Source organism: Vulpes vulpes, chromosome 9, assembly GCF_048418805.1.
Source record: "Vulpes vulpes isolate BD-2025 chromosome 9, VulVul3, whole genome shotgun sequence".
NCBI lineage: Eukaryota > Metazoa > Chordata > Mammalia > Carnivora > Canidae > Vulpes > Vulpes vulpes.
In genome coordinates, this window is record NC_132788.1 from 33,988,869 (window position 1) to 34,001,580 (window position 12,712).

At 35.3% G+C, this 12,712-nt stretch overlaps 1 protein-coding gene across 1 annotated transcript in view; it reads left to right on the forward strand.

Moving 5' to 3' along the window:
- RNF17 (ring finger protein 17) overlaps positions 1 to 12,712 on the forward strand; it is a 119,901-nt gene that overhangs the window by 71,575 nt on the left and 35,614 nt on the right. Inside the window, exons 22-25 of the mRNA XM_072719741.1 lie at positions 143 to 261; positions 9,082 to 9,172; positions 10,365 to 10,480; positions 11,616 to 11,896. Coding sequence (XP_072575842.1) covers positions 143 to 261; positions 9,082 to 9,172; positions 10,365 to 10,480; positions 11,616 to 11,896 — 607 coding nt within the window. The remainder of the gene's footprint in view (positions 1 to 142; positions 262 to 9,081; positions 9,173 to 10,364; positions 10,481 to 11,615; positions 11,897 to 12,712) is intronic.

A 12,712-nucleotide genomic window follows, 5' to 3' on the forward strand; every position in this document is an offset into this window, starting at 1 on the left:
TAAAAATAGTAATCGTGAAGGTGAATGCATTCAGTGTTTTTATCCTGAAATTTTTTAAATTGAATTTTGATTCTGCTATTCAGTTTGCAAAATATATTTTGAATATTGTTTTTCCACAGACTCAACGTTCTTGCTTTCATAGGTCTTACTGTATGACGTGGGTGTTGAACTAGTCGTGAATATTACATGTTTACGAGAACTTCAAGAAAACTTAAGGACAATAGGAAGATTATCTTTGGAATGCGCTCTTGTTGATATAAGGTAGTTACTTGCTGAATAAATTTTCTCACTGTTGAATAATTATAAATCTTTTTCTTTTTGGATGGGTTCTTGTCAATTTTCATTTTACTAACATTCTGAAATTTCATAAATCTAGTTAATTTTGAGGTCTTAAGAGAGAAAGATAAAAGTTCAGAAGCACATAAATTTTAGTGGTACTAAAGAATAGAGATAAGTCAGTATGATTGGTATTTAGGTAGAATTCAGTGTTAAATATTAAAAAAAATACTTGAAGAACATAGGCAGATAGAAATAATATGTATTTCACAAGCATAGTATTGCATGGAAAGCTAAAAATGCATAAATTACCAAAAAAGTTAATTAGAGAGGATTCTGGGAAAGTGGCATGAAATAGTTTTTGAGGGATCCCTGGGTGGCGCAGCGGTTTAGCGCCTGCCTTTGGCCCAGGGCGCGATCCTGGAGACCCGGGATCGAATCCCACGTCGGGCTCCTGGTGCATGGAGCCTGCTTCTCCCTCTGCCTATGTCTCTGCCTCTCTCTCTCTCTCTGTGTGTGACTATCATAAATAAATAAAAATTAAAAAAAATAGTTTTTGAGTCTAGTAGAATTCTACCATAAACATAGATCAACTTCAATAGCAAAACTAAAGACTGCACAATCTCTACAACAAAAGTAGACAACTAGGCGGTTTCCCTCTAGGCCTCCAGATACACAGGTGTGGCAAACCATGCCCTAATGGATCCTTATGGTTATCAGCATTTGTATGGAATGAAAGCTGACTGGGAATGATATTTCACTGGAGCATGCAAGCCAATCTGAGAACAGCAACTAAGACTGAGAAGGGAGTAATGCAAGATGCTTTTCATAGTTAGATGCTAAAATCTAAAATGTGCCACAGTTTCATGGTACTGGAGCCTTAGCCATAAAACTTTTGGAAGTAAAATGATACTCTCTCTTCCATGACCTCATACTGAGTAGAAACTGTTGGGAATAGAGCCTAATTTGAGCGAGACAGACAACGGGGCAAACGAAAGAAAAGATCCAGACAAAAGTCGGAGAGAGGAGCAGGATCTCAGAATATGAGGCCATATTATCTGTCATTTTGGGAAAACACCACCAGAGAATTCTAGAGCCATGATGCTAAGAAAGCAATTATGATTCACTTCTTCCTTCTAAAGGCATAGGAAATTTTATTACACTTAAAGCATGAGCAAAAGAAAGAATTATAGTCAAATTCTATACAAACTGCTATGAGAAAAAAAAAATTAAGAGCCAAATATATCCCTAAAGGTAATGGATACCCACCAAAAAGGCATGCTAACAAAACTATAAAACTGTAAATCTCAAAATGTACTAAAAATTTAGAAAATGATACTGAAGAACAACATAAAATTATAAAAACTCAGAAATAAGATTGATTATAGAAAAAGGAATATTTGAAATGAGAAATGACAACATTCAAGAATAGAAATAAAATCATATCAGAAATAGACTAAACTAGAAAAAACACAAAAGCAAATACACAATAGATAATGCCTTAAGAGAAATGGAAAGGCAAAAAGGATGGTTTTAAAATTTAAAAAAAAAAAGAACAAAAATTCAAAAGATTTAAAAGATCCCTAAAATCAAAAAAGGCTCAACATATGTGTACTAGGAATCTCAAGAAAATTAAAAGAAATAGAACAAAACAAATACTAAAAACTACAAGAAAGTGTTCCTAAAATAAAAGACGATTTAAAACTATGTATTGAAGGGGTACATTGCATATCTTGAAAATTAATTCAGCAATGCTGACACTCAGAGATTATCTAATAAAATTATTAATTTATAAGAGAAAGAAGATCACACTGTCATCACCAGCACTTGATGCCAGATGGCAATGAAGTAACATTTTTAAAATACTCAAAGAGAGACGCCTAGGTGTCTCAGCGGTTGAGAGCCTACCTTCAGCCCAGGGCATGATCCTGGAGTCGTGGGATTGAGTCCCACATTGGGCTCCCTGCATGTTTCTCTCTCTGCCTATGTCTCTGCCTCTCTGTGTGTGTGTTTTTCATGAAAAAATAAATTAAAATCTTTAAATAAAAATAAAATACTCGAAGAAAATGGCAAGGTATGGGTTTTATATCCCCTCACACTGACCTTCTGTATAAAGACTACAGACAGAGTAGGAACCACTCCTGAGAAAGCTGTAAAAGAACAAGCTTTAATTAATCAACAGTGAGAGGATTTGATGTAAGAACTGGTGGTGAGTGTTACATTTATTTTACCTAAAGAACAAAGATAAAAAGATCATTGTAAGGAAGCAGTATGGTTTGGAAGGTAGATATGGCACAATTTTTAAAAATGTACCAAGAAAGGAAAGTATGAAAAGAGGAATAAGCCTGCCTTTTGCCTTATTGTTACTAGCTAGGAGTAAGTACTTCCAATAAGATACTGGGGAGAAGAGGCTGCTAACAATATTGATTTTAACATGGGAAATATGTTAATATTTTATATGAACAAATTAGTAAAGCTAGTGAGGAAAGTGAAATTATAGTCTCTCAGAGATACTTCTTCAAATGACCCTTTTTTTTTTTTTTTTTTTTTTTAAATGGAGGGAGAGAGGGATCCCTGGGTGGCGCAGTGGTTTAGCGCCTGCCTTTCGCCCAGGGCGCGATCCGGAGACCCGGGATCGAATCCCACATTGGGCTCCCGGTGCATGGAGCCTGCTTCTCCCTCTGCCTATGTCTCTGCCCCTCTCTCTCTCTCTGTGTGACTATCATAAGTAAATAAAAATTAAAAAAAAAATAAAAAATAAATGGAGGGAGAGAGATGAGACGGAGGGTGGGAGTGGAGGGGCAGAGGGAAAGAGAAAATCTCAAGCAGGCTCCATGCCCAGTGCAGAGCTTGACTCAGCCATATGTCACAACCCTGAGATCATGACCTCAGCTGAAATCAAGAGTCAGATGCTTAATTGACTGAGCCACCGAGGCACCCCTTCTTCAAATGACTTTAAAACATAATAAGTTGGTTGTATATCCTTACCAGAATATATCCTAAGGACAAAAAAAAATATGTGCCCTTCAAAAAAAATTTTTTTTTCATTAATCCCAAAGTTGGTTGTAATGTTACTGAAACTACTGTGTGTGTATTGCAGGATAAGTCAAAATAATAATTTTGTGTGTAACATTGAGACCTGGTATGGTTGATCCATGATAAAGATAGTAAGATTAATTTACCTTGTACTCTTGATTTGGAATCCGAATTATCACTAGAAATTCATGGGTATTTTAATTGTAAAAAATACATGTCTTTTAGTCTTAGAACAAATTGTGGTTTCCAAATACCATTTCCCAATAAAAGAGATTAGAGCTCTTTGGGAAACTGATTCTAGATCTTGGACAGGAAATGTACAGTATGAACCTAGAATATCTTGTCATAGCAAAAAACAAGAACACTATAAAAAACTGAGGTTATAAGGGATCCCTGGGTGGCGCAGCGGTTTGGCGCCTGCCTTTGGCCCAGGGCGCGATCCTGGAGACCCGGGATCGAATCCCACGTCGGGCTCCCGGTGCATGGAGCCTGCTTCTCCCTCTGCCTGTGTCTCTGCCTCTCTATCTCTCTGTGACTATCATAAATAAATAAAAAAAAAAATTAAAAAAAAAAAACTGAGGTTATGGGCAGCCCGGGTGGCTCAGCGGTTTAGTACTGCCTTCACCCCAGGGCCTGATCCTGGAGACCTGGGACCGAGTCCCGCATCGGGCTCCCTGCATGGATCCTGCTTCTCCCTCTGCCTGTGTCTCTGCCTCTCTTGCTCTCACTCTCTCTGTGTATCTCTCATGGATAAAATTAAAAATTTAAAAAAAAACAGGTTATGACAAAAAGACTCCATAGCCAATCTGAATAAACTTCCACTTACCAAATATGGGACAACTTTAGCATCAGTAGGATAATTGTAATAAAGCATTTGGTATATTTAAATCCCTAAATTCATAACGCAGTTTAAAAAATCTTATTGGTGGGATCCCTGGGTGGCGCAGCGGTTTGGCGCCTGCCTTTGGCCCAGGGCACGATCCTGGAGACCCGGGATCGAGTCCCACATCAGGCTCCCGGTGCATGGAACCTGCTTCTTCCTCCGCCTGTGTCTCTGCCTCTCTCTCTCTCTCTCTCTGTGACTATCATAAATTAAAAAAAAAAAAATCTTATTGGTCACCTTCATAGGATTCTAGGGAACTGCCTCATTATTCTGAAACTGGTCAATAAGGAAAATGAAAATTTGTCTTTTCCTGTATTATCTGTATCTCAGGATAATCAAATAGTTGATAAGGGGAAGTTGTTCTTTGTAAGTATTCCAGCTTACAAAGGAAGAATTATATCATTATAATTTTACCGTTTTACAACCTTAATAAACTAGTGAGTCTAGACAGTGATTGTCCATGGCTGCTAACACCACAAAAAGAGAATTGGGCATTATGTGCTTCCTGATAGAGGTACACAAACAAAGCCTAGGAATAGTATTGCTGAAAAAGAAAAATAGAAACCTGAATCTGATCAATACTGCAGACCTACCTATGAATCTAAAGGAAATTCAAGGGTCGGAGGAACATATTAAACACCATGGAAATGCTATCAGTTAAACCCAGTCATGGAACCTGTAGAACGAATGACTCAGTTTCTTTATTTTTGTAATATTTTATTTATTTATTCATGAGAGAGAGAGAGAGGCAGAGACATATGCAGAAGGAGAAGCAGGCTCCCTGTAAGGACCCCAGTGTGGGACTCAATCCAGGGATTCTGGGATCACACCCTGAGCCAAAGGCAGATGCTCAACTGCTGAGCCACCCAGGCATCCCATACTCAGTTTCTTTAACAAAAAATCATTAAGGGAAAGAATTCAAATTAATGGTTTGAAACATTTGAAAATGTGAACACCATTTAAATTATTGATATTAAGGAATTTTTTTAGGTAGATTAATGGTACCGTGGTTCTGTTTGTTTTAAAGTACTTATTGAAGTGTTATTGGTGTACAATATTAAATTCATTTCAGGTATGCCATATAGTGATTCAATATTTATATACATTATAAAATCACCACAGTAAGTCTACTTACCATTTATTACCATACAAAGTTGTTACAACCTCTGTCTTATTTATTTTTATAACTGTAAAATTGTTCCTCTTAATCCCCTTCACCTATTTCATACATTTCCCCACATCTCTCACCTCTGGCAGCCACCAGTTTGTTCTGTGTATCTATGAGTCTGTATATATTTTTATTTTTTAGAGTCCATATATAAGTGGAATCATATGGGATTTGTCTTTCACTGTCTGACTTATTTCACTGAGCATAATACCCTCTAGGTCTGCCCATGTTGTTGCAGATTCTTTTTTATGGCTGGGTAATTTTCCATTGTACGTATACATCTCATTTTTATCCATCAGTCAGTATATCCCTAGGGTATTTCCACATTTTAACTATTATAAACAATGTTGCCATAAACATAGGGGCACATATATCTTTTTAAATTAGTGTTTTTGGATTCCTTGGGTAACTAATAGTGGAATTACTGTACCATATGGTAATTCTATTTTTAACTTGTTAAGGAACCTCTGTACTGTTGTCCACATTAGCTGTATCAGTTTGCATTCCTACCATCAGTGTGGAAGGTTTCCTTTTTCTCCACATCCTCACCAACACGTTATTTCTTGTGGGGGTTTTTTGTATGTTTTTTAGGCTTTTTTTTTTTAAGTTTTTGTTCAAATCCTAGTTAGTTAACATACAGTGTAATATTACTTTCAGGTGTACAGTATAGTGATTCAGCACCTGGTGCTCATCACAAGTGCTTGTATTTTTGTAGCCAGTCTGACAGGAGTGAGGTGATATCTCATTGTGATTTTGATTTTCATTTCTCTAATGATTAGTGATGTTGCCCATCTTTTCATGTCTGTTCACCATCTGGATGTTGTCTTTGAAAGTCTCCCTGCATGGAGCCTGCTTCTCCCTCTGCCTGTGTCTCTGCCTCTCTCTCTGTCTCTGTATCTCTTGTAAATAAATAAAAATAAAAATCTTCAAAGAAAAAAAAAAAAGAAATAGCTTGAGGGTATTTTCCTTTCCTTTCCTTAAATTTTTGGTAGAATTCACTTGTGAGGCCATCTGGTCCTGGACTTCTGTTCGTTGGGAATTGTTTTTTGTTTTTTGTTTTTTTTTTTAATTATTGCTTCACTTTCATTACTACCAATTGTCTATTCAAATTATCTCTTTCTGATTATGTCTTGGAAGATCTTGTGTTTATGAGAATTATGTGTTCTATCCATTTGTCTCATTTGTTGATGTATAACTGTTCATAATACGTTCTTATGAGACTTAATATGGATATATATTATCCTTGGATTTCTGTTTGAAAAATATAGAAGTGGCAATTTCTTGCTTCTAGGGGGCCTTTTTTCATTGGTAAATCCATGGAAATCTAATTCTTCATAACAAGAATTATAGAATTTTATAGACAGTATTAGGAGATACAAACTTCCCATTATAAAATAAAGTCATGAGCTGAAAGTTGTCAGCATATCATAACAATAATGTTATCATAATGTTGTATGGTGACAAACTTACCCTGGTGAGCACTGAGTAATGTATGGAATTCTTGAATCAATATATTGTACAATTGAAACTAGTATAACATTGTGTGTTAATTATACATTATTAAAAATAAAAGAATTAAAGAATCTTAGACTTAGAACTCAAAGATATTAGAGGCATCATGACAGTAATTTTTTGTATACCAGCCCTAATAAATGAGCATTCAAGGTCTGCTGAATTCACTGCTGTGGAGCATCTCTCTCAGTGGAGGTTGTTTCTTTTTCAGGCAGCTTCAGTCACCAGTATTTCCTTACATGGCATTAAAATTGGTCTCCCCCAAAAAATACCTTGTTCTCATGACCCCTTTCCATTCTAATTGCTGGAGACCATTTATTTTATGTCCTTGAAGAGCTTATCCATAATCCACCTGTTTGCACAGATCATTTCTCTAATCTTACAGGTGCCTCTCCCACTGTCTGTGATTACCAATAGTGACTGCGAGACCATATTTACAAGTTTGTACTATAAATTGAAAGAATTTCATGCCCTGGAATGGAAATCTCAGGCTGACATACTATATAAATCTTATCCTAGTTTTTATTTCTCCCTTGAACAGTTCAGTCAGAACAATTGAACAGAAGTGTATCGGTCCTTTAATTGTATCCAATAATGTAGAGAATGTGTTCCTGTCCACACCTTGGATTATATCTTTTAGACTCTAATGGAATACCATTATTTCAAGAATTTAATAATAGCTAACCTTAACCACTTCTGAACCCTGTATTAATTCCCTTACAGGCATTACTTTAGTCCTCACAATAAATCTTAAAGCAATAGATAAAGTATTATTTATAGATAAGGAAATTGAGTCTTCAAGAGGTTAAGTAATTATCCAGAGTAATACATCCATTAACTTTTGAGCTAGGATTATAAACAAGGTCTGAATTCAGAATTGGAGCTCTAATCACTATGTTTTATCACCCTTTTGAGAAATCTTTGTCTTATTTTAGGAAGATATACCTACCATATAATTTGCTATTTTTAGTGTACACTTTAGTGGTATTAAATGCATTCAGAATGTTTTGCAACATTTACCACTATCCATTTCCAGAACTTTTTCATCTTTCGCAACTAAAACATACAGTTTTATGAATACAAACCAAAAAATTTTTAAATGTAAATACTTCCAGATGTTTAAAAATTGATGTTTGCAAAAGATATTCATAATCTAGTAAAATCTTAATGCTGACACTGATTTTTATCTGAATGCCATCATAATAAAAACCCATAACTAATTCTAGGAGTCATTGACAATTTGAGTTTCTTAACTCATAAGAACAGTATCTAGGTTTCTTGATAAATAGTATAGCATATACACTAACTCTTTCTTGGTCAAACTAAATGCACAGTTGATTTTATTAGTTTACTCATATAAACTATTTAACATGAAAAGATTGTCCAGATTAGTTACTCAGTGGGTCAGCTCCAATGGAACTCCAGATCTAGAAACCATGTCTGGAGAGCCTTCAGAGCTTGCATTATGATACTTGTAATCTCTTTAGTAATATTAGTTCTTATTCTTTGGAGGTAAATGTGATGGTTAGAAGGTCAGGTCACTCAGTTTCAGTTCAAACTAAAATAGATGATGAAGTTGGATATTCTGATTTTCGTTGATCTGTCAGTATTTATTGAGCATTTTTACCATGAATATAGAAAGTAAATTTCCTATAAATTAGGCTTTTATTCATGGGTAGCAATTCATATTAGATTTAAATTCCAGAAAGAAACTTCCAAAAGTGTTTGGGCAGTGGAATTATCATTGCAAAGGAACTGTTCTTTTTAAATTTCCATTAAATAATTGTGAAGTGCCTACTGTGTGCCAGATACTATCCTAGCCATTAGGGATATGATAATAGACATAATACATAATACATTATCCCTGCTCTCTCAGAGTTTATAGTTTAGTCAGCATGCGTGAATGTTCATCATAGGTAAAAAATACTTAAAATGTACCTTTTTAAGTGTTCTCAAGTATAGTTCAGAACAGTTATACATAAGTTAGCATATGATATGGTCCAGAAGTAGAAGAAAGGAATAAACAAAAGGCTATGAAAACGGGGAAGAAAATTGTGAAAATAACACAAAGTCAAATTGATTTCTTACTATGTATGTAGTTAGTTTATATATATATATATATATATATATATACATATATATATAGTGAATATATTCACTTTTATGCTTTTGTAATGCTGCTTGTTATTGTTTTTTTTTGTTTTAGACCAACTGGTGGGAGTGACAAGTGGACAGCTACAGCTTGTGACTGTCTTTCATTGTACCTGACTGGAGCTGTAGCAACTATAATCTTACAGGTGTGTAGTGAGGTAAACAGTTATAATAGATATATATAAGGAATAGTTCATTCATGTTTTCTATAATTTATTGAGAAAATAACAGCAAACTTTTTGGCAGCCCTTTTTTGTCAAGTTATAACACCTATTTGATAATAGATGTCCCATAATGATTATATGAATTAAAACATTTCTAAAGTATCATTCTTGAATTGATAATTTGCATGTTAAAAAACAATGTATGTATGCTATAATGCACTGTGGAAGCCTTTTGCTCTTTACAAATTGGGGAGTTAGGCTTCTGGTTATTAATTGTATATAATAAAATGTGTAAATTGCAATAAAATATGGGTTTGAGAAAAGGGGATATATTTTTTCAGAACACTTAAAAATATTCCCTTTTATTCTAATTTGATACTTTTATTGCATTTAAAACTAGAATTTTCTTAAATGAGAAAATTTCTTAGAATTTCTTAATTTTTTTCCATGTTACTTTTTGTGTGTGTACATTCTCCATTTTCATAATTCCGTTTGAATATAGGTCTTGTAGTTCTTTCCTTTATTTTCACACACATACACTACACACATGAGACACACCTGGGAAAATACATTTCAGTTTTGTAATTTACAAAAAGTTTAGGAAAATAGAGAAATTTGTAAGTGATGTTTCCCCAGCCTATTATGGGCTGAAAAAAAAGTTTTTGGTCTGCCTCTCCCTACACACACCCACTTTTTTGGTAAATTTCACCTTGACAGTGAGATCTTCCTGACACATTTCACAAACCATCTGTCTGTCCGCCTTGACTCTGTCTCCTGTTATTTTCTCTGATAGGGTGAGATATCAAAATAACTTTACTTGGCTGGAGATTTATTTTTCTGGCTTGGATAAATGTGGAAGAAATGCCTATAAGAAGTATGTTGTTGGGCAGCCTGGGTGGCTCAGCAGTTTAGTGCCGCCTTCAGCCCAGAGTGTGATTCTGGAGTCCTAGGATCGAGTCCCACGTCAGGCTCCCTGCATGGAGCCTGCTTCTCCCTCTGCCTGTGTCTCTGCCTCTCTCTCTCCTCTCTCTCTCTCTCTCTGTCTCTCTCTCTCTCTCCCTCCCTCCTCTCTGTCTCTCATTAATAAATAAAATTCTTTAAGAAAAAAAAAGTATGTTTATAACAAGGTTTCCTTTTAGTGTTTCATATTTACTCTGCTCTTAAATCACTGCAGGAAAACAATACAACATGGCCATTACCTGTGAAAATTTTCTGCAGAGATGAAAAAGGAGAGCGTGTTGATGTTTCTAAATATTTGATCAAAAAGGGTTTGGCTTTGAGAGAAAGGAGGTATAGACTTTTTTAACATTAGTTTGTAATGAAAGTGTCTTATTTGCCTATGTATGTCTTCATATCTGTGCTTTCAAACCTGAATTTCATCTTGTTTGCTCCTAATGATTTATAAACTAACCTTGAGGAACCAGTTCAGAAATAAATTTATTCAGGATTACTAATTACTTTATTCAGGCTCATTAGCTCTTGCATATTTAAACCCCTACTGGCATTTCTGCTTTTATATTTTCCCTTTTGTTTTGCCATTTACACTCTAAACCAAAGGAAAAGAAAATTACATAGTGGTGACCAGATCTGAGCCCTTTGACATCATTTGCTTAATGACAAATCTTTAAGCTTTATGTTGGAAATGTGGTAGACATATACCAAACTGTGTTTATGTGAAACAGAAATGGATAGACGAAAAGTAATTGAATACTACTTACATTTAAAGACCGTTCAGACTAAGTCTATGGTTTAAGGTGGTGCCACTGGTCAAAGGGGCAAAGGTTTAGGATTTTGTTATAGCCCTAGCTTCCTCTTCTTACTTCTTTCCTTCTAGTTGTAATGTATACTGGAATTGCAAACACATGTTCCAAGTAGCCACTTTGTACCATATATGGCCAGATTTCTTTTTTTATCTTGCATTATTATATCTTACCTTATTTGGACCAGGACCCCAGTCCTGATGGACTGGAAGGAGAATGAGAAATCAGAAATCAGAAATAAAATATGACATGAAGTAGTTAATGAGGCATGGTGGTATGCTGGCTTAACTGCCTAGGTATTGACATACAGCTAGGCTCTGTGTAGAGATGCCCTGTATGTGTCTTTTTTTAGGCTCACTGGCTTTAGGTTAAAGCAGTTACTTGATAAATGTTGAAGTGAAAAATGCTAGGCAAGTTAAAACAGTTGACATTCGCCACTGTGATATTTTTTACTGCTTTTACAGCACTAAAACTACTAGCTATCTCAAGGCTGAGGACCACGTGGGAACAATCTTAGTTGAAGAATTATGCAGCTATTTCATAAAGGCTTATCATTTGAAAGAAAATAGAATAATTTAAAATAATTTTTATTATAACTTAAATTATACTCATTTTATGTAACAGATTTGCTCATGTGTAGATATATTATTTTTTGGATGTTACAGAATTAAAAAATTAAGTAACAGTCAGTCATCATCTGAGAAGTCTCTGGAAATCTCCCTGGAACAAGAAGATTCAATGGTTACTAAGATTAACTTTGACCCTGACAAAAAAGCTGCTGATGTTATTAGTGAACACAAGGTGTCTGAATTTCAGCCGAAAATTCCAAAACCAAGAACTACTGGATGCTATAAACCACCAGCTATTCCTAACATGAAAGTATTTGAGGCAATTGTCAGCTGCATTGGTGATGATGGAACTATATTTGTAGTACCGAAATTGTCAGGTAATATCTTTTATGTTATGTAGGACTAATCAGTAAAAGTAGTAGCAGCTCCAGTTCTCTCTAGTAAGATATAGATTGAAATACCTAGGGCAAGATTTAACCTCATTTTCACAGGTTTGCTGTAAGGTTAAGTGAAATAACTCATGCATGGTGCTTTTCACATTTAGATCATTTATGGAAATGTTGGGAATAGACACGGGCCAAAATAAACATGGGGGTGGTTCCCAGTTTGTGAGACCTGGCACTTGCACAGCTTTGGAGGCTTTCTAAGAAAAAAGATACAGAATATATTCATTTAGAATGAGGAAAGATACCATAGTAAATGAGTGGAGATTTGGGGCCTTTCGAGAATACTCAGATCCTTCCTGAGATCTCCTAAGTCACCAGTCTCCTTACTACAACCTGGGTGCATCCAGAACACTTGATAACTGATAGTATCTCTAGCACTCATGGGTCTTTAAGCAACTTTAACTCCATAGTAAGTCCACTTATGAGTAGGTGGCTGTGAATTTGTTGAAGTTTGTTGATCTCTTGAATACTATTTTTTAATTCAAAAATAAAATCTGTGCAATTCGCTATTCTAGATGTGAGCAGTGTTTGAGACCTCTAGTAGTAGTACTTAATCCAGAAACTTTGCTTGATCTTTATATATAGTCTTTGCTAAAACTGGCTGACTGTTATGCTGTCAAGTGGTGTGCTGGATGTTTTTACATTTAGTCCCCTGTATTGGAGGTATTGATAATGGAGGTAAGTTCTCTTATCCCGGGTTTGTAGAATAAACCGAAGCTTATGGAACTGAAGGAACAACCAGAATCA